The sequence below is a fragment of the Onychostruthus taczanowskii genome, unplaced genomic scaffold, assembly GCF_017590055.1.
Source record: "Onychostruthus taczanowskii isolate IOZ18803 unplaced genomic scaffold, ASM1759005v1 scaffold269, whole genome shotgun sequence".
NCBI lineage: Eukaryota > Metazoa > Chordata > Aves > Passeriformes > Passeridae > Onychostruthus > Onychostruthus taczanowskii.
The window spans coordinates 99,590-125,943 of record NW_024500006.1 but is presented as its reverse complement, the minus strand read 5'-3'; the positions used below and the strand labels follow the sequence as shown (position 1 = coordinate 125,943).

Genomic DNA, 26,354 nt, shown 5'->3' with positions numbered 1-26,354 from the left:
AAAAAGGAAGTGATTAGTTCTCTGCAGTCAGAGGAGATTTAACTGCTGCCTTATCTCACCTTTTTGGGGCTGGTGAAGTAAAATCACCCCAGCAAATGACTTGTGCAGTCAAAGTTGCCAGCTGGAATAGCTTCAAAGGATCTGGGGTTGTTGGTTTAGGACTGCAATTTGCACTTTCATCTTTGTTTTAATCGTATTATATATTTGTCGAGGGATTAGAATTAGCAAGTTCCTGTCTTCTCTTTTACAGCACTGTGCTTCTCTACAAGGCATTTCACCTCTCTAATGCCTCTCACCTTATTTAAAATAACTAGAGGAAAAATTAACCCGAGCTAATACAGAACATGGAAAGATGCCAGCTTGATCGTGGTCAGAATAGAGCTGCAGAATACAAATGTGCACTGAAAAAATATTATCACTTTGGAGATCTTAGTCTGGTGGGGCCCTGTACCATCGTCATGTCATGTTTTATGGAAAATGGTTTTCTTTCCTCAGCCTGCTCAAAGAGGATCCAGATGGTTTTGAATAAAATCCAAATCCATCAAGCTGTCACCCTTCTATGAATTAATAGTTCAACACCAAGTGTTTCTCTTCTGTTTTGTTTGTATTCTCATCTAGGGTAGGAGGTAAATGTGGGTAATGTAGGTAACTGGGGTTCCTGGAAAACTTGTAAATTGGATTAAACTTGATTGGGTGGGGAGAAAAATGAAACATAGTGGCGGGCCAAGTAATTTAAAAAGCCAAAGAAGAGTTGAAATGTCCCTACTCCCTCCTAACAGTTTCTGTAGAGCAGAGATCATGTAAGAACAGAAGTAGAATGAGGGTGGAGTTACAATAGCTACAATTTTGTTGTAGGTTTTTTCCCCTCTGAAAATGCTGACGCATTTTTTCTCCTTTGTAAAAAAATATATTGGCCCTAAATTAATCAGAGTCTTGGAGTAAGTGTTTTATGTGTGCAGTCTGGAAAATCTCCATAGTTTGTGGCCATTCCAAACACATTAACAATCTCAAACAGATGTATCATAACTTATTACATCTCTGTACCCCGGGTTTCCAGTCACTTCAAAGGCAGCAGAATTTTTCTATTTATCAACCTTAATTCTGTATATTTAGACTGTTCCAAGTTTATATTTGGCTTCTGCTAATGCTCAAGCCAGGTTTGCTTCCAATAAAACGAAATTTTATTTATAAAATTTTATATATAAATGTGAAATTTTATATATAAAAATGTTCTGCCTGAAAACCACTTTTTAGTTACTAATATAAATAGTGATGAGTCACTTAATATCATGCAATTTTAATGTAGTAATAATTTTTCCAAAAAGATTGTTTCTCTAAATACTTTAACAGAGGAAAAATGGATCAGCAGCAATTACTGTCAGCAGTAGCATCTTGTATCCAAAGAACCAATCTAAATTTGCTTCCAGGACCAAATCTATATTGTTTATAGGGGGATATTTTGCTTAAACCAAAGGATAGGTTAATGTGCCATCTCCCACCTCAGTAACAGGTGAAAGGATGTCAACAGTGTGAGCAGCTTTAAAATGGTTCTATTTTATTTAAAAAAAAACAAAAAACAAAAAACAATTGCAATTGGTGGTGTTGGAGCCATAGACTTGTGTATTTTCAGCTCTGTCCACTGATGAATGAACAAAACCTTTTCAGCATTTTGGGCTGTGTTCATACCGTTACTTCCTACAAAAATGGTCTGAGAAACCCTGTCATCACAGGAACCCTCAGAGTGCTGATGGGTGGGACCTGGGCATTACCTGTTAGACAGGTCTGACTGCACAGTTTGGGCATTTCTCAGACTGGTTGCTCCAAGCCCCAGTGTCCAGCCTGGCCTTGGGCACTGCCAGGGATCCAGGGGCAGCCACAGCTGCTCTGGGCACCCTGTGCCAGGGCCTGCCCACCCTCCCAGGGAACAATTCCTAATTCTCAATATCCCATCCATCCTCTGGCAGTGGGAAGCCGTTCCCCCTTGCTCTGTAACTCCATTCTCTTGCACATTGTGTCTCTTCATCTTCCTTTTAGACTCCCTCTGGTACTGGAAGGTCACAGTGAGGTCACCCTGAAGCTTCTCTTCTCCAGGCTGAACAATCCCAATTCTCTCAGTCTTTCCTTATAGGAGAGGTGCTCCATCCAGGCTCAGGAAGGTCATCCTTCCCCTGGACTTGGCAGTGGTGAGGGCACACCCTGAGTGCTGTGTCCAGTTCTGCCCCCTCAGTTTGGGAAGAACCTTGGGATGCTCGAGCATGTCCAGAAGGGGCAACAAGGCTGGAGAGGGACTGGGAACACAAACCCTGTGAGGAACCACTGAGGGAGCTGGGGGTGCTCAGCCTGGAGAAAAGGAGACTCAGGGGTGCCCTCATCACCCTCTACAGCTCCTGAAAGGTGCCTGTGCTCAGCTGGGGCTGAGCTCTTTCTCCAGGCAGCACTGACACAACCAGAGGTCACAGACTCAAGCTGTACCACAGGAAATACAGGTTGGATATCAGGAAAAAGTTTTTCATGCAAAGAGTGATAAAGTTCTGCCCAGGGTGGCTGCCCAGGGAAGTGGTGGAGTCATCATTCCTGGGTGTGTTGAACAAAGCCTGGATGTGGCACTGGGTGCCAGGGTTTAGCTGAGGTGTTGGGGCTGGGTTAGACTCGATGGTCTTTAAGGTCTCTTCCAACCTAGTGATTCTGTGAATTCTGTGAATCCCTCTGATCAGCTTGGGGGCCTCCTCTGGACTCAATCCAACAGGTCCTTGACCTTCCTGTGCTGGGGACCTGAGGGCTGGAGGCAGCTCTGCAGGTGGGGTCTCACCAGCGCCAAGAAGAGAGGCACAACCCTTCCTTTGACCGGCTGCCCACACTGCTTTTGATGTGCAATGTGTCTGATCTTTCTTTTCAATATCGTGCTGAAATATGTTTTGGAAAAAGGACTTGGTATTTGTTGTGAAGTGGTTGTTGTGTCATGCTTGATAGCCATTAAGAGCTGCTAAGGCTGGCTGAGTTACAAACTTTGAGAAATTATTGTTCACTCTACTTGGTAGAGCTGGAAAGCTCAGCTCCCTCTGAGTCCTGCCAGCAGGGAGCCCTGATCCAGCCAAGAGCTGGCAGGACCTTGTGATAATTGCAGTTGTATGATTGTGGCCCAGACCAAAATTGAGCCTGGGACTGGAACTGAGAACAGGGGATTTGGAGGAAAAAAAACCAAAAAGGAACACAGTGCCCAGCCCAGGACCAGGGTGCAGGGAAGAGGAGGGTCCCTAATTTTAGCACAAAGGTTCAGCAATGAGTCCTGTACATGGGTGCTGTTGAAGGCAGCACCTTGTCTATGACAGCCTGTTTCACAGTGTCACTAAAAAAAATATTCAAGGAGTGTAAGAAACTAAGAGAAGTAAACAAATAAGTATCAAAGATGAGCACAAATAGCTTAACTAATTGCATGATGCAACAGGATAGTAATTAAACAGATGTACCTCAATGAAAGATAACAGATAAAATATTTTATACCTAAGAAATCTAACAGCTATTTTCTTCTAATACTTCTACCTGGAGTGAAGATTATTTGTTTCAGACAGATTCTAGCAAGGCTGAAGATTTCACAGGCTTTTGTATTTCAGCACAATAAAAAGACCAGAAAATAACTCATCAGTGTTAAAATTTGGCAGAGTTCGCATTGTGGGTGGTTTTAAGTGCCAGAATTCTTGAATGAAGGATTAAAGGATAAATGAAAGTCTTTGTGAAAATATGATGTCAAAGTTGCTCCCAGTGTGTGTGCAGCAGAAAGACACCTATGGTGTTCATGGTTAAAAGATCAAGTACCCAGATGACAGCAGTATGGATTGGTTGTACCTTCCTGTCTTTCAAAACCTTTTTTTTCTCTGTTTTTATTTTGTCCTCCCCTATGCTTGTCCCTCTTTCCTTACCTTCTCCCAAGGTCTAGTTCCTACCCTTAGAAATGTTTTCATCTTTTGCTCTGATTTAAAATCCATAAACCCCTGAGAGAAGGACCAGACCCAGACTCCTGTTCTCACTGAACCAGCAGACAGAACCACACTGCATTTTGTGTTCCTATAAGCCTTGACTTTGACTGCCTCTGTTTCCTCAGAAATGCTCCCCTGACCACCATGGTAATGGCTTGGGGGGTCCTTCTCAATGAACTGGATTTGAAGGCCTCTAAACTCTGTCTTTAACCCTATTCAGAGTGATAAAGAAACCCAGGAGGTACACTGGTGTAGCTGAACATGATTTTAGTTTTTTGCTAACCATGTGCCTAGTAGTAGTTGGTATTCCAAGCACACAACCCTAAAATCTGTCTCCAAAGAGCACAGTTTGCAAGGAATATCAAATGCAAGGAGTCATGCTGAGACACTGCAGCTTTATCTGCTTGTGGAGGACAATGTTTTGATTAGTACAAGGAGAGGGGATTGATTTCAGAGGGTACATTTGATATCATCATCCCTGCTTATCACTCAGAGTCTCACATGTCCTGCTGTGGTTTCTCTGTTCGACGATGGGAGGAATATGCTGAGCTCAGCTGAGCTGTTAAAAGCTGGCAGCCTGGTGTCATTTGAGGTGTTCCAGGGCTAGCAGATGGATTCTGTGAGGTTGGGAAATCTGTGCCTTTGTGGGAGGAGCAGCTGAGGACCAGGCAGGATATCCTGTCCTCTGCATCCCACAGCCTCTGCCTCTGCACCAGGAGCTGCTACAAACAGTGTGGGTTTCCCTCAGTACACAAAAAAGTTTGGCTTTGCCATGTGTATAATCCATGCAAAATGCAAAGGTAATTCTGCATGAATACTACAGCACTAATTCCTGCTAAACACTAGTCTGGCTTTTTAAGGAATATTTTTATTCCTTTTTTTTTTAAAGGAATATTTCATTAGGTAAATCACTCATCTGTTCAGTAAGGACTCTTGTGCTCAAGGAAACAAATACCAAAATCTTACTAAATTCAAGCCATAAATATTTTGTGTCACTAAGGTTTTAAGAATTCCAAAGGGAAGTTTGAGAACAGATTTACTTAATGTTTACTTAAAAATCCCCAAACACTTATCTCCCTTCAGCACCTAGTGCAAATAATAAATTATACATGTGCATATGTACCTTATTGCTTGAGACCATCCAAGTATCCAGTGCTTTAAACCTGGTTGTTGTGGCCATTTGAGTCCAGATATTGCTGACATCTTAGGAACCAATTAAGATACTTGCCAAAAATCATGAAGTCCCTATGTAACAGTGAACAGAACCCAGCTCCCCTGACTTCCTGCTTTTATGATGTGTGATCAATTGCCTCTGCCTCCACCTTGCTTTTGTCTTCTCTTGATTTCTAAAGCATCAGTTTAGCTCCAGGGTATTTTCTTTTCCTTCATGTTACTGCATGAGTGTCACTGCTTCTCAAGCCTTCCTCTGAGCTTCTGATAACAATCTGCCCCACCTCATATGTTGCATCTCCCTTTTTCTTTGCTCCCCTTTCCAAGCCCTCTCAGATGCCATAAATCAGGGTGGATTTGTTGCACTGGTGAATCTGACAGAGCTGTCACAGCAGTGTTGAAGCTGGGCATACAGGTCCTGAACTGGACAGCTGTGATCAGGGGCTTTCCACCCTCATCTTAATACCTTGGCCACTGTTTCACCCTGAGGTAAGCCTGTCATCCTGTACAATACAGGATTTTTCATGCCATGCAGCCAAACTCTTTTTTAATACAGTGTTTGATATTACAGTTCTTGTATTTCCTAAAATCTCTTCACTGCTGCCTCATTCTCTGTCGCTGTGCCCGTCCAGGGGATGAGTTGAGAGAGGTTGCTGACTGCTCCCATCTCAGCTCCCTCCTGCTCTGCTCTTGCACCCCCTGCAGCTGCCTGGAGCTGGTCCTGCTCTCCAGCAGCAATAGCAGCAGTGATGCTGGAGCCTGAGGAATGGTGAGGAAGGATGCAGGAGCTGGTGTCTGTGTGCAGGTAGGGAAGTGGACTTGGAGCAGAAGCCTCACACAGCTGTGCCTCATCCCTTTCCTGAAGTCTCTCTGGGTTGTAAAAACCATTATTTCTTCTCCTTCTCTGGGCCCTCCACACAGTGTTGTCTGTGCTTTTGTTTTAACTTGGTTACTCACAGCATTTTCTGGCATCAGCCTCATCCTTTCAGACTCAACTCTTACCCCTCCCAGGGTCTGTGCAAATTGAGTCTTGCACAGAAGAATCTGGAATTATTATGCAGAAAATCAGGATTACAGAAGTGACTGTAAGATCTTGTGGCAGGGAAAAGTGATTTTATTCTGCAAATCCCTGAAGTTTCCCACTCTTACTCATTTTCTTGCTAGATTTTGCACACTCACACCCACATAGTCCCAAGCATCAGTGCCTGGTGGTCACAGGTGACCAGGATCACTTGTGTGCAGTGCTTTGGGACAAGGGACATTGGCTGTCATGGCTCACAGCCTCATTCAGTTGTGACAAGAGACTGATCTGAGACCTGTCACTGAAGCCCATTAGCAATGGGTTCTGTCTGGGATCTTTTGCATCATTGTTTCGTTTCCCCTTTTATAGTCTTAAGTAAAATTCTTTAATTTCATAGTTCTCTTGTATTCCTCACTGTGCATCTTAAAGCTTCAGTTCTCTTCTCCATCTTCTTTACACCTTATTTTAGGTAATTTTCCTCCTCTTCATTCATTCGGATCAAAACCTCATATAGGGTCCTCTGTAGCAATTAATGTATTGTTTTCCTGTTATTCCTTGTTTTATATTTTCTTTGTGTGCTTGAACATTTGCACACACTTACAGTCATATTGTCTTTATACCAAACCTAAATAATTTTTTTGCAGATCTTTGCATGCGAAAGGAAAGAAAGTAAATGGGTGCAAGTCATGGATTAAAGAGAGGAAAAATTCATATTAGTTACACATAATGAACTCAAACTACTGAGGAATTGTTCACAAGAAATGAGGAAGCTAAATTGTTGCTAGGGCATTTTTTTGCATAGAATTATTATCAGATTATTTTGGTACATTATCAGGTACTATGTGGAAGTGCACAGCTGGAATCCAATCCTCTGTGCTGTTCTGATAACCTTATTAAATATGACTGAGATTGAAAAGTGCAGCAAAGGGCATAAAATGGCTGGAATATAGATTCCAAGTCAACAGAAAAAAAAAAAAAAGGAAAAACCCTAAGCTTTGGTGTGTCTACTTAAGAGAGAGTTGGGAGCAAGGAGAGTGTGGAATCCCACGGTGTGCCAGCACCCTGCAGAGAAACACAAATATAAACCAAAATCATTTAGCAGAGTGTGAGTCAGGGTCAAATGCTGCTCCTGGTTCTGCTGAATAAGGAAATCAATGGGATGTGTCCTGAGGTCAGATAATATCAGCAGAATCTGCAGTATTAACATTTTGCTCACCATATACGTGGCTATAGGTTATAAATAGTTCAAGAACAGCACAGTTTGGGCAGAAGGATTTTTTTGTAATAGGATTTGAAGTAAAATTCTTCTAAGCTCAGAAATGCCTGCTGAGAATTACCAAACAAAATGAAATATTTTCCTGCCCTACTTTCCTTGCTTAGCCATTCCATGCAGACACATGAAATACAGAAAGCTGTGGAGCAGAGTACTGGTCTTATTAAAAAATCCTCACATATTCAGTGTGTTTTATGGAGTCTGCACTCTAATCCCCTCCTGCCTCCTTTATGGCTCTCAGCTGCTCTTTAAAATAGTTGAAGGGGTTTAGTTTTCTGTCGGGCTGCATGAGATGTGGCACGTGTATCTGAGCTGCAGGAGAAAGTGCAGCTGCAAGGAGGGGTAACAGTGGAGGGTTCTTGGGTGTTTGCCCCTGTTGCTCAGCAAAACCCTTCCCATTTATGCTAAAAGCTGGGTGGATTCTGTGGTGGATATTTTCCCCAAGAGGAGAAAAGAGGAGAAGAGGAGACTGAGGGCAGATCTCATAGCAGTCCACAATTTCCTTATGCGGGGCAGGCACTGATCTCTGTTCTCTGGTAACCAGGGACAGGAGGGCAGCTTTAGGAACATTTTCTTCACCCACTGGAATAGGCTCCCAGGGCAGTGCTTGAGGCACCAAACCTGCCAGAATTCAAGGAGTGTTTGGACAACACTCTCGGGCACAGGGTGGGATTGTTGGGGTGTCCTGTGCAGGGCCAGGAGATGAACTTCAATGATCCTTCTGGGTCAGCTCAGCATATTCTGTGATTCTCTTTGTCCTTGGGGTCAAGTTTCTTCCTTCCCACTACACAGATAATTGCAGATCTAAACAATGACTAAACCTGAGCCCATGAAGGGCTGGAACCAGACATGCACAGGTTCACTCCACACCGGCTCTGGCTGGTCTGCTGTGGCAGGTGTGGTGAAAACACCCTGCACCCAACCTGTGTTTGTGCTGTTGAACTCTGGAAGCCCAAGAGCACCACCTTCATTGTTCCTTTGGCTGCTCATACATTCTACAGCAAGAAATGCCCATAATATATCAGCAGCTCTGCCTTCTCTGGCTTGGTGATGGCTGAGCCTCTGGCTGTAGAAAGCTTGGGACTTCTGTCTGACTGCACCAGCCACAGGTAGAGGTCATGATTTGCTTCACTTCTGTTTTAAAAAGCATAGTTGTAATGATTGAATTTCCTGGCAAAGTTGACATTGACTTTGTCCAACATGAAGAAAAGAGCAATCAAGCAGTTAATTCTAAAACATAACCTTGAAAGGGAAAGTCATTGCTACACTTTTAAGTGTGATTAGGTAGAACTTGTTCTATTAATTTGAGAAATATAGGGCAGCTCTGTACAATTCAGTATAAGAGCATTTTGGGTCTGATTTTAGTTTGAGGAAATCTGCCCATCACTTCTGTGTTGCTTTACATGTTTAACTTCAGGAGCAAGTTGTAGCTTGGTGCTGTGTAAGAATATCCTGGTGGTTTGAATCAGACCCTTGTAGTTCAGAGCTAACCTCCCATACAGCTTTGGAGTAGAGATGTGGAGAGGGTAGGAAGAAATTCTTCCCTGTGAGGGTGGTGAAGCCCTGGCACAGGGTGCCCAGAGAAGCTGTGGCTGCCCCATCCCTGGAAATGTCCAATGCCAGGTTGGACATTGGGGCTTGGAGCAGCCTGGGACAGTGGAAGGTGTCCCTGCCATAGCAGGGGCTGGAATTAGATGAGCTTTAAGGCCCCTTCCAACCCAAACCATTGTAAGTGCCACTGAGAAAGAAAGGACTAGAAAAACATTTGAGTAACATGAACACAGCTTAGATACATCCATTGCATGATCCAACCATCTTCAGTTGTGCATCTGTGCTTTCTACTTGTGTCTTGGACTGCCTGGGGTGGCTGCAGTGAATGTGTATTGGAAGGAATTCCTGTCTAGGGAATAAGCACAAAGCACTTAAGTCACATTTAAATTGTCACACGGGACTGAAGTCGCATGTGGGTGTGCTTTGGTGAGAGAATGCACCTGATATTCCAGCCCAGTTAGAGGTTAATAGGTTAATGCCTGCTTCAGTGGTGCTTTGAAAATACCAGGAGGCAGTGGCAGCAGGTGTGAGAATGGTGAGTCTGGGCTGGGATCTCTCTCCCTCTCTCAGTGAAAGGTCTGCAACATTTTAGAGGTGTTAAGGATGGATTAGGCAGGCTTGTAAAAGGAAGTTGCAGTGAAAGCATCTCTGAATAACAAAAGCATGTGTTAACTGTTCACTACAAGGGGTAATCCTGTTAGTACCTTAGCAGGGCAGCTGCTGAGGAAAGGAGATTTTCACCTTGTTTTGTGGCTCTGAACTGAAGTCGATTGCCCAAATGCAGGTCTCAATAAATTAAGCATTGAAATCAAAATTTAAGATATGCTTTTATGACTTAAATTTATCATTCTGTTGCTTGATGTACTTTCATGAACTAGGAGAATTCATGGAGGTGTTATTAGGAAATGGAACAAACCTGGGAAAGTCATTAGTGAGCAGGAGAGCAAGAAAGAAAAGTGCAAATGAAGGTGGAGAAAACTCCAACCTCCCAAAAAGCAAAATCTGATCCAGCACAAGGTGTGCAGGTTACAGTTAGGGCATTGACAGTCAATAATTCCAGCAGACTCAAGGGCAAACTCAGGTCATCATTAAAACAGTGTGGTTTCAAACCTACCAAATTGCCATTTCCTTGTTAGATCCAAACCAGGCAGATTCAGGTTTAGGTCGTTAACTTCTAAGACACACTTTAGGAGTAAGCAGGGAGTATAAACAAAGCTAATAGATGTAACTCAGCATGTGTTTTCAAGAGAGGGAATCCACAGTACTTGGGTACTTGTATAGTCTTTAATAATACAAACCTGATCTCTTTTCCCTATTAAAGAGAGGCACTGCCAGGCTCTAAAGAAAATGCCTTTGGTCTTTCTCAGCAGTGAAGAAGGTGACTGTTCCTCATATTACTCCTTGCCTGTACTTTTGATTCTTGCCCTCTATTTTTATGCCTAGGTCTCCATTTCCATTGGTTCTGTGCCACTGTTTGGTGCTTAGCTCCTACTTATTTGAATTGTGTAGACAAAAACGAGGGGAAAAGGAGACCTCAGCATACCTTATCAGCATCATTTTGGAACACAGTGTATTTCTTGTATAGCCACAAGGACAAATGTAAAGGTCCTAGGACGCTGAGGGGAGAAAAATATGGAAAATTAACACAAAGGGAGAAAGTGAATGGACATCCTGTGGCTTATGATGAAGCTGGTTTTTAAGGAATTGAGCACAGAAGTGGTTTTTAAAACAGAAAACTAAATTGAGTGTTCAGTTTCCAGGCAAATGCTGACTCATTTATGAATTCATATGTACACATTCAATTAAACATTCAGAGAAGTTTCAGGAGGGTCAGAGCTGCCTCATAACCTTATCCCAGAACTCAAACTCTAAAGAGGGGCATGCAACATGTGAATATAAGTATGGAGCAAAGCAGTAGCTAGAGCTGAGAAATAAATTAAATTATAATCACCTGGAAGAAACTTGTTTGACTCCAGTGTGCCTCACAAGTTCACTGAGGTGAAATTTAGTGGTGCCTGCTTGAGCTGGAGAATCTCAGCCTGCATGGACAAGTGGTAAAGATTCTGTCTCCAAAGAGAGATAATGGTGATAAAGAAAAGAACCAACCAAAACCTTCAAGAAAATATTTGGCAGTAGAAGCAACACTTACAGGCTTGGTGGTGACTTTAGAAAAGTGAAAGTTGTTTTGTTGGTGTCCACATTGTTAATGTCCTTCCATTTAGAATGGCACAGTGTGTGACATTATGTGCAATAAATTACAAAAGCATTTTAAAGTCATCAGAAAAATATAGCAGAAGACAAACAGAATGAGTCAGACATATCCATCCTCAAAATTTAGACTAGAAGTGAGAAATGATGGTGAGCAGGAGAAGAAAAGTACTCTGGTGAGCAGGAGAAGAAAAGCAATTTTTTTCTATGTATCTTTGTGGTTTATCTCAATTGAAATTTATAACACCAACCCCCCTGCATACCCCAACCCCAATTTCTTTACAAGACATTTTCTAGAACAAGCAAGTTACATTATTGCAAAGAAATTCTGACCTAAATACAAACAGGATTTTTCTGGCTGTTTAGCAGCCTTGGTTCCCATAACAGCAATGTTTTAAATAGCCTGACTTCAGATGCTTGTGATACAAAAAGAAATTCTCACCACTTAGATTCCTACCAATGGGAAAGTGGATTTAAGGAAAGCCATGAAAGAACAGAGCCAATCCAGCTGAGCAATTTGGCACAGGATCTGTCTATTTCAAATATGGGAGAGGCAGGTTCCAAATGAAAAGATGACTTGTCAACAAGTAATTCAAGTGTGGAAGATGACTGGGGCATAGGAGCAAAGAAATTGAGTATAGAAATAAGTAGTTCACATTCCCTCAGGGAGGCATTTTGCAGCATTTTTAGGAGAAGTGGGAATCCCACATCCCCAAGAAATTCCATACAGAATGCAGACCTTTATGCTGCCACATCTCTAGGGAGTATCTTCCTGCTCAGACAGTCCTTGAGGCCTGGGAAGTCACCAGAAAAAGCCCTGTACAGTCTCCTTCAGAGAACAGCTGAGAGGATCCTCACTGAAGTGAGTAGGGTTGCAGAAGATTCCAGGAATCCTAAGAACATGAAGTGAAAGATGGGGCTGAGCTGAACAAGTAGAATGAGTCCCCCTTAAAATACCAAAATGTTTTTTTCTGTCAGCTTCATAACCCATGGACTAGAAGATTATGCTCACAGGAAAAAAACTGTGTATAAGAAGCTGCACAAACTCATTATTCCCTTACAATTTATTGGTAATGTTTTCCACTTTGGTTGATGTAATCTGGCCTATGACTGATGGATGTTCCTTTCTCTGCACTTGATTTAATTCTAAGTAAGGCAGACAAATTGCAGGCACCAAATACAAGCAGGCACATAGAAGAAATCAAATTTTTTCTGGAGAATGACACAAATTACCTGTTTGTTAATGGCTAAACTATGGATTTTGTGGACTTGTCTCCATATTTTTTGCACACAGTTGTATCAGTAGGCTGAAACCATGTCTTTTTTATACAGTACTCAAGCAATCTCATTGCTACTAAAAATCTACGTGCTCTGAAATCTGGAGCCCAGTGCTTGGAGCTGGTGACTTCCCACCACTTTAGAAAGGACACTGAGTCATTGAATCAAATGTTTAAGGGGTAGGAGTTACTGAAAGTGAAATTATTTACAAAGAAGTGAAATGAATTTTCAGATGTAAAAACACCTTGGAGTTCTTCAGTTTACATGTTGTATATCCACATCTTTCTGGTCTCCAATATGTCTTTCTCTCTCCTTTTGCTGTATGAGACTCAGACATAGCCAGAGGAGGGACTTTGCCTAGTGTTCTGCAGTGGAGCAAATTGAACAGAAATTTATTGCTGCCCAAGCAAGTTTATGAGATCCTTGTTACAACTTTATATTTAAAAAATGACTTGTATAAGTGTGATTTGAAATGAATGAACTTTTCAAGGGCCTAAATACCTACAGAGGTGTATCTGTATACAATTGTGTCATTACCAAGAGAATAATCTGCACAGATATGTTTCTGTGGCACTGCATCAGGCTGCTACTAATTCAGGAATATCTACATGTAGAACAGTTTAAAGGAAGACTTGCGGAGAAATGTGAGGATTTTCCATACTAAAATAGTCATATTACAATGCCTGCTGGGGTATACATGCATCAATGTATAACTGTCTTGAGATATACTTGATTTTCTTGTGCAGGCCTTGATAAAATCAGTATTCTTTGCTCCACCTGTATGTTTGTACTTGTGCTATTTAATTTAGCCAAGCTAATTAAAGCAGTGCAGTTCTTGTATGTCAGCAAATAGCAGAGGCCTGTGTGTATAGATACTGCAGACAGGCAGTACCCAATCACTCCAGGGGTTATCAGCTTTATCAGCTGCTTTTGCTGCAGGGGTGAATTCTGATTCTCTTGCTCATGTGCATTGTTCTGAACTCAATGGGTACATTTTTCTTTAGTGAGGTTTGAAGGTGTTTCAAAATTTTAATGCTTAGATGAAATTTCAAGAAATCACTGAAAAGGAAAACTCTGGGGAAAAAAGAAACTAGGAAGCCCCTAAACCTTGATTTAATTGAAACTGAAATTACATTTTTCTGTGTCTCAATTTTTGTCTATTACTAGAAAAATCAATATTACTACAGAGCAGATCCTGAAGTGTTTTCTCAATTGAAGTTTTTCCTGAATTAAAATCACAACCTGCAGGACTGACTCAGCATTAACACTGAAGCTGAGAGAAATAACTAAAATTATTATGACCATTGATGAATTTTATATAGATTTAAAAGGACCTGGGGAACATTTAATCAGAACAGAACACATTTTGGTATATCACTTACCCACTCTGTAGTCAGCATTAACTTCATAAAGCAAGCTTTTTGAGAAAGACTGTGACATTTGCGCAGTGCTACTGTAAATAAGCCAAGCTATAGTATCAATTTATGCAATGACTATCAGAGTAATATTTTATTGGTGCTACAAAACTTACAAAAAAGGCAAGAGGCCAGGCAATCCTAGATCTTACAATTCTAAAAGTAGGAGAAAAATTTTCTAAGAACTTGAGGTTGAGATACAAGTTTGATGGGAATGAATATATTATGGAATATATGTATTATCTCTATTCAGTTTTATGTTCTGTGGTGTTTTGCAAAACTTTGGCTGTGCACAGTCTCAGCTGCCCACTGACACAGAGGGTGAGAGAAAAGATGAACTGAGGCAATGTAAACAGTGAGGTGGGCCAGGATTTGGGGTTCATCAGCCCTTCCTTCTTGAAATACACTACAGCAGAGCCTGAATGTCTATCACAGGTAACTCACTGAGGCCCAGACACAGTGAGAAAGGTTCCTCGCTGTTACTAAACCCCCCTGGAGGTGTGATTGATGTGTTTCATTCACACAGAGTAAAATCAGCTTGCGGTAGAAAGCTGTTGCTTACAGAGACGAGATTGATCTTCCACCACCTCCCAGCCACGGGCATTGCCCATTTCCTGGAGAGTTTCCATTGTCATATTCTTTAAGGCAGGGCCTTAGATGTTAGCAGTGTTGCTGGGGCTTTTGGCCTTTTATTGGTGTTCTGTATGTTTGTTAGAGGACTCTGTGGGTGAACACCTGGAGGTGTGGGGCAGAGATGATCTGGGGACTATCTGGTGAAATCATTGTATGATTTTTGGAAAACTCAGGGTGTCTCTCTTCAGGCTTCCGTCTTACATGATGGCTGCAAGTTAGTTTGACACATGGCTGTATAGCCCATGTATGTTAGTGCTGCTATAACTTTTATTTTTATTGCAGTCAGCAGGGTACTCGGTTCTTTGATGGGTGGGGGTTTTGCTGTTTGGCACTTTTTTTTTTTTNGGGGGGGGGGGGGGGGGACTGTCAAGATATTTTGTCCTGAATCTGTGAATATTGTGATCTTGAAGGTGGGTACCTAGCCAAAAAATTGAAGTTAATTTTTTTCTAAGTGTTTAGCTGCTGGCAACTGGTTTAAATGGCAATTTTCCAGTTGTTCGAGGCACTTGGCATCTCTAGATGCTCTTATTGGTCTGCACAGACCTACATTTATTCTACTTAAAAATAAAAACAGTGCTGGGTGGTGTCCTGGGGTGACAGGACACCTCCTTCAAAGATTCTCTCCCAAATTTGCCCTAAGCCAGGACAGGTGGTTTGACAGCAGTAATTGCAGATACTGGGGTACTGGGTACATCAGAATAAATACAAGGGAAAATATTTGAGCCACAAAGATGGGCTGAGAATAAAGGAATCATCAGCCAAAATGGAGTAATGTTGTCTCTTCTGGTAGATGTGGCCACAGACAAAAGCTGATAGATTGGTAGCAGTTCTTAGTGGTGCTGAGTCAGAGTGAGGGCAGTTGTCCTCTGAGGCTTGTGCATCAGATATGTTTGAGTAAAACATTAGAAATTTACAGTGTTCTCAAGGTGAGGGGTGCCCAGGCCAAAAAAGGGCAATGAAAGAGGTTTTAGCTGAATGTTGGGGTCACCCCTCCCCTTGACAGACCAGATCAATCCACAGAGGATTTTTTGGATGTTCCAAAAGTATTTATGGGGAAAGAAAGGGGAAAAAACCCAGTAGGGAAAGAAACACTTGCAGGGAAAGAGCTTGTGAATTGGGTAGCACCTGGAGGACTGTAGCCTATGGTTTAGCTCATAAATCTCTCACTTTAGTGACTTAGGTGGTTTAAGTTCATTGTCTTTGCTGGGACTTTTGACATTGGGGTAAAACTCATTGCAGGTGCAGCATCTCCACCCCCACTGCTGAGTTTGTTCAATTTCATGACTGTTTTTTGTCAGTCCTCTGTCACAAGAGGAGAGGAGGAAAAAACTCTTAACTGGAAAACAGATCATGTTCCACCTTCTCTGCAGTTGCACCTGATCACCTTGAGCCTGTGTATTGCATTGGATGAGAAACTGAGGCTCACCTTAAAAGCTCGTAACTCATGGGTGTGACTTGCAGAATTCTCTCAGCCGAGCAGAACTGGCAAGCAGCTCAGGGGTGCCCATAGAGGTTGGGCAGGGGGATGGTGCTGCAGCAAGGATGAATCTCCGCGGGAGCAGAGGGGCAGGTCTCCAAGAAAGAGGTCGTCAAACCCACTGCAGCAGCACACAAACGGCACCAGACCTGGCTGGAAGCCCATTTTTTTTCGGAGCTCTGCGCTGATTTAACCCTCTCCAGCGGACGTACTTCAGCGCTGCAGCAGCAGGTCCACAAGTGAATGCAGCTGTCAGCTCCCCCAGCCGCCTCCCCAAGCCTTCAGCAGCGAAGCCGGGGCGGGGACGAGGAGCGGCGGCACGGCACAGGAGCCGCGCCCCTCCAGGCTCGGCGGCCACCGGCGCCGGGGTCCCGGGGCTCGGCGGGGCCGCAACACGTGGGCGCGGGCGGCGGGGCCGGGCGGGGCGCGGGGCGGCGCCCGCCGAGCCGCTGTTCCCGGCCCAGGTGCTGAACCGGCGCCAGCCGCGGCTTAGCGTCCACCCCCGCCTCCTCCCGCGCAGCAGCTGGAGCGCGAGAAAGCGGATCCGGCAAGTCCCGGTCCCTCCTCCTTCCTCCTCCTCATCCTCCTGAGAGCCGCCGGAGGGAGAGAGGTCGGAGCCGCCGCTTCGCGCAGCCGGCGAGCATGGACCGGGCGGCGGCGGGGCCGGCGGGGCGGCGGTGCTGGGCCCGCTGCTGCTGCTGGGGCTGTGCGCCGGGCGGGCGGCGGGCGGGCCGCTCCGCTACTCGGTGCGGGAGGAGCTGCCGCACGGCGCCTTCGTGGGCAGCGTGGCGAGCGACCTGGGCGTGGATCCGCGGCGGCTGGCGGCCAGGGGAGCGCGGATCACCTCGGGCAGCGGCCGGCAGTACCTGGAGTTGGAGCTGGGCCGCGGGGCGCTGCTGGTGCGGGAGCGCATGGACCGCGAGGCGCTCTGCGAGCTGAGCCCCTCCTGCTTCCTCAGCCTGGAGTTGGTCATCGAGCAGCCCATCGAGGTGCACAACGTGGAGGTGGAGGTGCTGGACATCAACGACAACGCGCCGCGGTTCCCCCGCCAGGATTACCGGCTGGAGATCAGTGAGTCTGCCGTGCCCGGGGCCCGTTTCCACATTGAGAGTGCCCAGGACCCCGATGTGGGCACCAACTCTGTGCAGAACTATCTGCTCAGCCCCAATCGCCACTTTGCCCTGGACCTTAAAGGCTTCCAGACTGGCAGCAAACTCCTGGAGCTGGTGCTGCAGCAGCCACTGGACCGGGAGCAGAGTGCCCTGCAGCAGCTGGTGCTGACTGCTGTGGATGGTGGGGATCCCCCCAAATCTGGCACAGCCCAGATCTCTGTGCGAGTTGTGGATACCAATGACAACCCACCTGCCTTTGACCGCTCCACCTACACCGTGAGCCTTCTGGAGAACTCCCTGCCTGGCACGCTAGTGGTCAAACTCAATGCCTCAGACCCAGATGAGGGCTCTAACGGGGATGTGATCTACTCCTTTGGCAGCTACACCCCCCAGAAGGTGAGACAGCTCTTTAGTGTGGACCCACATTCAGGGGAGGTGCGGGTTAACGGCACTTTGGACTATGAGGAGGCATCCTCCTATGAGATCTATGTACAAGCCACTGATCAGGGCCCTGTCTCTATGGCTGGGCACTGCAAGGTGCTGGTCAACATTGTGGATGCCAATGATAATGCTCCTGAAGTGCAGCTGACCTCCCTGTACAGCCCAGTGCCAGAGGATGCAAGGTCAGGAACTGTGGTGGCCCTGATGAGTGTCACTGACCAGGACTCAGGGCTGAACAAGCAGGTGAGCCTGCGCATTCCCCCTGGCCTCCCCTTCACTCTCAACTCCTTCAAGAACTCCTACACCTTGGTCACCCAGGGCAAACTGGACCATGAGAAAGCAGCAGCCTACAACATCACAGTTACCGCTACTGATTCTGGGAGCCCCCCTCTGTCCTCCCAGAAGGTGATCCATGTGGAGATCTCCGACATCAATGACAATCCTCCACGCTTCGAGGAGCCTGTGTACTCAGTTTACATCCCTGAGAACAACCCCCTCGGAGCCTTCCTGTGCACTATTAAAGCCACTGACCCAGATGTCGCCAAAAATGCCTATGTGTCCTATTCTCTACTTGATGGAGAGATTGAAGGGCTACCGGTTGCTTCCTACGTCTCCATTAAATCTGACAGTGGCAACATGTATGCTGTCAGGTCCTTTGACTATGAGACACTGAGGGAGTTCCAGGTGATTGTCCAGGCTCAGGATGCTGGGGTCCCACCACTGAGCAGCACTGTCACTGTCTACATCTACGTGGTGGATGAGAATGACCATGCTCCACAGATTCTGTATCCTACCTCAACGAACACTTCTGCAGCCCTGGAGATGATCCCACGCTCGGCATATGCTGGATATTTGGTAACCAAAATTATAGCCATTGATGGGGACTCGGGACAAAATGCCTGGTTGTTCTTCTACCTGGTGCAAACCTCAGATCCAGGTTTGTTCAGGATAGAGCTCCATACTGGGGAGATTAGGACTACTCGCAAGCTGGGGGAGGACAGCACACCTACTTTCAACCTGACGGTGGAGGTGAGAGACAATGGAGAGCCATCGATGTCCTCATCAGTAGCCATCACTATTGCTGTGGTGGACAGAGTTTCCAAAATCATCCCTGATAGAAGAAGACACTTTAAAAGCCCAAGCAATTACTCAGAGGTCACTCTTTATCTCATTATCGCTTTGAGCGCTGTCTCCTTCGTTTTCCTTTTCACAATCATTGGGCTTTCTATCATCAAGTGCTACAGATACAGTCTGTATGGGAGCTCCTGCTGTGCAGGGTGCTGTAAGGTCAGAGAACGGAACCCTGCTGAGTTGTACAAGCAGGCCAACAACAACATTGATGCTAGATTGCCCCAAGGTTTAAAAGTGCAGCCCCATTTCATTGAAGTGAGGGGCAATGGGTCTCTCACTAAGACCTACTGCTATAAGGCCTGCCTGACTGCAGGATCAGGAAGTGACACTTTCATGTTTTACAATACCTGTGGCCCAACAGGAACTACTGGTCCCTCTGCAGTGGTGACTGAGAGGCATCTGACAGGACAAAGTGGGCAGAGTGCACAAAACCTGATCATACTTAGAAATGACTCCATTACTCCTAATGAGGTGAGGCTACCTTGGTAAATGGTCTGCACAGTGCTCTGAGCAAATCTGTACTCAGGCAGAGGTTCCAACTGGAAAACTCAGATGAAGCATATTCCCTTAGGGGCTTGCTGACACTCAGCTCTGCAAATTTGTCATAATGAATCTAATCTATGCCATGCATTTTGTTTCTAGGTAAATACTGAGACTTTCAGGGTGCAGTTGGTAAGTTCAGTATATGCGTCTGTTGTTCGAGATTCGCCTCATTTTTGCAGCACATGCTGTACTGAGTGTTGCATCCTTCCCTGTCTAAAATTGCCTGCTGCTACAGAGTGCTGAGGAATGACACATCTAATCTTACAGTTTTGATGGGAAAACTCACATTGCAGGAGAAAAAATAATCAGTGATTAGCCTTGAAATCAAAAAGTTACTTTATGGCAATTATTGATGTTTGCTGCTTTGCTGTCTTCCTACCTAAATCTGTTGAATTTAGAAAAGCATATTATTGCAAGGATCTTGCTAATGTGAGCGTGTTTTAGTTGTCTAAAAACTGCAATCCCTTCTCTGATAATGTTAGTTCTACCCAGTGCTGCATTTCATGCTTTCTGGTCTCTGACAACCCAGTGATATCTTTGTAGAGAATTACAGCAAGAAACCATCTTTAAGTTACAGAGTGACAACTTCAAACCTGCTGGGTTCCTATTGAAAATTATTTAATACCTATGGTTTGATCAGCTGTGTATTAACCTTTGCAATACTTTCCCACAGTGATGAATTAATGGTTGCTTTATGCTTGTGTGCAGGAAGCCTGCAGCTAGTGTGTGGTTTGCATGATCTGTGCAGTTTCCTTTTTACACATGTTGGGACTGAACTCAGCAGCACTCACAGGAGAGACTAATTCTGGTGCACAAAAGGAAAATCTTGCCATTACTGTGTGTTGTTTGTATCCCATAATTGTGGCAGGTGTAAGATCAGTTTGTGCATTAATGTGTGCTATGCCCCAGACAGGGGAAAGTCAGGGAAACAACTGGTGGGATAGAAAGGAGCCTGTCTTGTGTATTCTTGCCACAGAAATAGTACTCATTTATTTATTTATTTCTACTTTTTCACATATGAAGATGTTAGCATATTTATCAAGTGGTTTTTGTTGAGCAAAGGTGCCCATATCTTAAGGGCCAGCAAGTCTTCCTTAAAAATGCTTTTAGTGAGTAATGATCATCCATTCAACATTAATCCATTTAAAATTAATGCACTGTTTTTCTGTAAATCACAGTGGCAGGGTACAGGGAAAGTACTTTTTCTCTGTAGTTTTTGTATCTTAACATTTTTCTGAGTGTAGTAAAATGCCTGGAATATGTTTGATATAGGAGGGAATATGGGACATGCTCTATAAGCATCTATGCTGAGGAATCAAAGAGTGAAATACACACTGCACAGCTGATTTTTTGGGTGGAAGGTGTGCAAGAAGAAAAGCTCTAACTGAAAATTACTTCACTTTGGATGCAAGACAAGTAGGAAATCAGAGATTCCTATCACATTTTGAGACTCACTCCATTGAATGCAAGGAATTAGCAAGCTTTGATTACCCGCAGAGATCAGGCAGTGGCAGCAAAGCCAGCCCAAACTTGGAGTACAAAACCAGGGAAATGTATAGAACAAACTAGTGAGTGCTGCCTGTGTGGAGTTGTCATCCAAGAGAATCAATTATTGAACTTGTTCTGTGTGATGTAAACAGAGGTGAAGTTCCGACAAGTTCTACTCATCACAAATTCTTTACTTCCTGCTTCTTAACCTGTCCTGTGGTAGGACATTCTATAAAGATGTACCAAGGCCATGTGCACATGAGGAAATGGCTAAATGTAATGGCACTCACTAATTAGTAGTTCCTAGCTAATTACACACTGAAAGTCACATCTCTCCCCTGTTTCAAGCTCAGCATTTGCACTGAAGATGCCATCAATTGCTTAGCAACCCTGAATTCTACATTTTAAGGATAATGATCTTTGCATTATTAGATTTTCAGAGAACTGTGTTTCTGTTTTTAGTTAAAGTGAACTTTGAATCAGCCTTTAAGAGCCTGCGCCTTCACTTGTGAGGCATAGCAAGGCAGTATTGTCCTTGCACCAATTTACAAAGTCAGTCTCTGATCTGTGTGTTGCTTTTAGATAATGTGAACAGGTCCTTTCTTTTTTTTTTTTTTTTCTTCCACACAGTTTTTGGAAAAAAACTGCAATCCCTTCTCGGATTTTCTATTGGTTTTTCATTTATGAGGATGGGACCAGGTGAATGGGTTTGCAATGCACAGATAATCATACCTAGGGTTTTACATTGGCTAATATTTTTTAAATGTTGTTTGTACAGTGAGAGGAAAAATATTTCCAAGTTATTTGGGATTAATCTCAGTAACATTTGGGGCAATAAGTCTTAGTTCCTTTCATATTTACTGGTAAGGTCAAAGATGCTAACAAGTACACTAAGTTGTGACTGACTATTGTGCCATTAGAAGGATACAGCAGAAGTGCAAACAAGTGCAATAAGGTTGTTCAGGGGCTTTTTTGTACCTGGTGAGTTCTGACTCCTGTGTGGCTATTTCTTTTGTACTGTCAGTGTTGTGATGGTGGAATGGAAGCTTGTTTCTGCAAGATAGCTGCTACTTCTGTGCTCCCCCTCTTACCTGCACAGTCCTTTATGGATTGATAGGCATGACTCAGACCAAGGGTGTTTTGTAAAAGAGGAAATGCACTAATGCAGCTGCACAGAAAATGCTGGGCATGGTTATTGCTGTCAGGAGGCTGGTGATAAGGGTAGCAGTGCGGGGTTAATGGATATTGCTCTCTCATCAGATAACTACTGCAGAGGGACCAGGCAGGCAGTGTAGGCAAAATCAAGGGATAAAAAACCACTGTGGCTTCATTTCTGGTGCTGTGAGTGTTATGGGCAGCCTGGGCTCCTGTCTTTTGAAAGAGGGGTGCACACTCAATGAAGAGGTTGTGTGAGAAGTTGTGATTTTGTTACTGGGCACTGCTGCAGTGATGATCTGTCATTTTCAGGAAGGGTTTCAGTCCTTTAGTCTGGAGTCTGTTTCCTCAAATTCCTGTGAAGATGCTGAATGATGTCTGAGTAGTGTCTGGTCCTTGGTTTTTCTTTTCATCTTTCCTATTTTGTTCTTACATCCTGTGCAGTTAAGCTCATTTCTTGTGCCTTGCATCTCATGACAGCCTTTTCCTTTCAATGCAGGAAATAACAATCAAACCAAAATGTTTTAACAGGAGTTTTCTGTCCCAGAAGGCAGCCTGGCACATTCTTAATTATCAAGTTGGGATACTGGATAGAACTGAATCTTTTATATTATACATTTCCTTGTACCCTTTTTTGTGTGGTGACACATGTGGATGAAACAATATGATATTTCATGTATTGGTCAGAAATAAAGTGTGTTTCCCTATGGACCCTTTTAAAGAAAGTGGGAAAAACTGCACACTGATGGTAGTAAGACTCAGGAGATCCATTGGAATTTTACAGCAGAGCTGTTTGCTCTGCTTCTGTCTCTTTCTCTGTATTTTTCACTTCAAAACCAGCTTGCTAAACACATGGAAAAAACAAAGCAACACTGGAGCTGAACACATTTTGATACTGCTTTAAATGCAAACATGTTTTGAAGTGTCTAAACCTAGTAACCCCAGAGCACTGTTTGTAGCAGTCTGTCCAGGAGATTTCTCTCAGAGGATTTAAAGGTATTAATGGTGGAATGTCTTACAATCTAGTTCAAGAACTTAAGCCTTTAAGAAATTCTCCAGCCCTGCTGACATTGAAAAGGTTAACTATAAATGTTTGTTCTTTTGTTTGATGGCAGTGTCTGAGCTAAGCAGGGACAGTGCTCTGTGCTTCAGGCCACTCAGGTGCTGCGTTTGAGGCTTCTGCTGTGCCAGCAGAAATCTGCATCCAAGATTAAGCAGAGGTGTTTTCCTCCTCTTGGAACTCACTAAATGCACTTTAAAGAATCACTTGTCTGTTCCCTTCACCTCTGTTTTCTCAGAGTTAGGAATGCAAATGAACATTGCCAGACTTTGGGCTTTTGAATTACACCCTTTTCCAGTTTCCTTTTTGATTTCTTGAATGATAAACACATTTTTAAAATAGTTTGTTCTCCACATCAAGTTAATTCTAAACATTTACAGAAGGAAAGCAGGAATAGAAGCCTCTGTTTCCTCATACCTCTCAGCATTGTCTGACTGGAAAATAAGCAGACCCTTGTGTGGTTAGAGGTTCTAAAAGGCTTTTATTAATGCTTCAAAGCAGATACATTTGATAAATATACCTTATGTCATTCTGTTGTGCATTTGTGTGGAAATCAGAATGAAGCAGGATGTTTTTATGAGACTCAGCATCTGGTAACTGTTTGTAAATATTTGATTCACGCTTCTCTACCTCAAGCAGGTTTTGTTCTAGCAAGCACTGAAGTGAAAGGTAGTGTTTGCATTGATCCATTGAATATGGGATCAGGGCAATATTTTAAAAAATTAGAAATTTATCCTACCCCAGGGAGAAATTCTTACTGTATTAGGTAAAAAAGAGAGCTGAAGAAAATGTTTGTAACAATAGATTTCCAACTGAATTTATTCTCCCCAAACCAATGAAACAATTCTTCAGTTAACCCACTTGAAAACAACTGTGTGACATTTTGCATGAGCTCTCTTGCTCCTAAGATGGCTCTAGTTTACATTATACATTCCCATTATCAGATTTTTATGACCAGAAACATTAATGTCTGTGGTTATGTGATTGGCAAATGTGAGCCTGGTGCCTGGAAGAAGCAGCAGGGGCAAACTGGTGGCATGAGGTGCAGTGACAACCACTTCCATGGGCACCTGGATAGATTCTGCCTCCTCTCACACTGTGATGATGATGGGCTGTAACTGAATCAGAAAAAGCAACTGATGGGAAAAAAGGGAATGGTTTATTACTGCTGTGCTGGGTCATGGGATTTCTTTCACCTACTGACAGGACTGCTGGACTTGCTACGTGACTTCCAAAAATCTCTCAGGGAAGTGGCAAGATAAAATTACCTTCAACCTAGTAGAATGTGCTGGATTGTGATAAACAGAGTCTTGCAATGAGCTGGGGAGGTAAAAGGAGCAATATTTTCTTCATCAGCATTGTATGACATAGTGAAAATGTGGGGATTTACAGCTGGGAAGCACTCGGACCCCTTCAGAGCCTGTGTTCCTCTTTGTGCTCCCTCTGTGCTCTCACACAGCTGTGCCTTGTCCTGGTGGGGTTGGTTTAGGACACACTGCACATCTCACAGCCAGATCTGTGACAGGGCTTTGCAGAGGAGCCCACTGAGAGCTCCTGGGACTGCCTGAGGACCCAGCTCCACTCGGAGAAGCTGTCCTGGCAGGTTTCAGCGATGGTGAAGTTGGAATGTTCTTAAGCAGAGATATAAACCAGCCCAAGCTTGTAGACTGTGAATTCCTCATGGATTTCTAAGAAGCAGCACTGCTGCAGCTGAGCTGGGAAGAGATATTCCTGAATAGGTTTGCTGCTTTTTCTGTGCTCAACCTCTGTTACTGGTCATGCTTTATTGCTTTTCTAGTCCAGCCTCATTTAGAGATGTACTGAAACAACTTTTCACTTATGGCCAGGGAAATGGAAAGAATTACAGACTGTAGCAGAACAAAGGGAGAAGCCAGTTGTGCTGACAAAATAGAAATTTCACTGATTTTGTCAGTTGCAGGACACTGGCCTGTGGTAACACAAGTGTGGGACAAATGTGCCTCTTGCTGAGCTCTGAAAATACCCAGTCAAGCAGCAAGCATGTGGTAAAACTGGGTGAAAATAGGTCTGCACAAAGGCAGGCTATTGCCCAACTTCCTTGTGCTTTGGTTCTTCCTCTAATGACTTCAACAAGAAGTCACAGATATTGATTTTTTTTCATAGTTAAAAATGCCCCCAGCCTCTGACGGTCAGCTGTGGCAATAGTTCCACCTCCAGAGTAGGAACATCCTGTTCCCTCCTTCCTTTTTCTGCTCCTCTGGGAACAGCACTGCTGCCCTACCCAAGGAGTCATAGCAAAGAGAGAACTGTTTGGGAATAGCCACAAGATGCCAGAGCTTCTGGACAGTAACCCTTGAAAACACCAGTCTCCTAGTTTCTCCTGTATTGACATGAGGAGTCTTGGTCCATGCATGTGAAGTGAAAAAATGTTTCATTTCTAACTAATGAGTTTCTCCTGCCACCGTCACCCATATAAGATCTGATGTCCCATTGCAAACAGAACAGAGATTTTTGTTTTTTAGCCAGGAATTGGAAAGTTCTCATCCAAAACCCAAAAATCTGTGTACTGCGAGTGAGTGGTCGTTTTCCTCTTTTCTCACTCCTACCCAACTCGTGTCAGACTTTTTCAGTGCTTTCATGTAATCCCACTTTATCTGTGTTTTGCCTGGGACTGTGGTAAGATTCCTCCTCCTCACATTGCCTACAAGCCTGTACAAGTTAATAACCTGCACCTCTCAAATTGCCAAATAGAACAAGAAGTCCAGCAGTTCTCCTGCTATAACAAAACCCCCAGCAGAAAAAAGGACAAATTTTCTGGTGTCATCACCCTTCATACTCAAGAAAGGCAAACTCAGGAGAGGCTCTGATCAGTGTGTGTTGTTCTCTACCCTCTTTCATTGACTGTTACTACATGGTTGACTTTAGAGTTGCTTTGACATCCCTGGGACTGGGGCCAAAATGGAATTAATCAGAAAAGACTAGAACTATGCATAATGGGCTTCTTGTCAAACCCCTTTCTGCTAAACTCAGCATAACCTGAGCATGACAGAGAACAGGGGGCTAAATGGGAAGGAAATTGCTAGCACAGATGTTTAATGTGTGGTTGCAAACAGCAGCCTCCTCCTCCCTTTTGTGTAACTCAGACCATAAAGAAGACTCATGTGTGCATCATCCAAGAGCATCTCAGCCTTGAGTGAGATGCTGGACCTGGGAAGTGTGGTGATAGAGCAATACTGTAAGTTGTAATTGCTCCCTTTTTGTTTGAATAAAACCTATTGATCCAGGGAAAAGCATATGCCAAACCTCAAGAGGAAAGACAGAGTTGGCTTTAAATAATTCAGAACATTCAACACTTTCTTTTTCTCTTTCAAGTAATGGGGTCAAATTCATTCCTGATCTGCCTCCAATAATTTGAAGAGAATTAAACCATTACTGTCATTTATTA

General features: G+C 43.8%; 1 protein-coding gene across 1 annotated transcript in view; it reads left to right on the top strand.

The window, feature by feature from the left end:
- Positions 1-26,354, top strand: part of LOC121337410 (protocadherin alpha-C2-like) — a 100,513-nt gene that overhangs the window by 34,422 nt on the left and 39,737 nt on the right. Inside the window, exons 4-5 of the mRNA XM_041407498.1 lie at positions 16,204-16,551; positions 16,594-19,155. Coding sequence (XP_041263432.1) covers positions 16,204-16,551; positions 16,594-19,155 — 2,910 coding nt within the window. The remainder of the gene's footprint in view (positions 1-16,203; positions 16,552-16,593; positions 19,156-26,354) is intronic.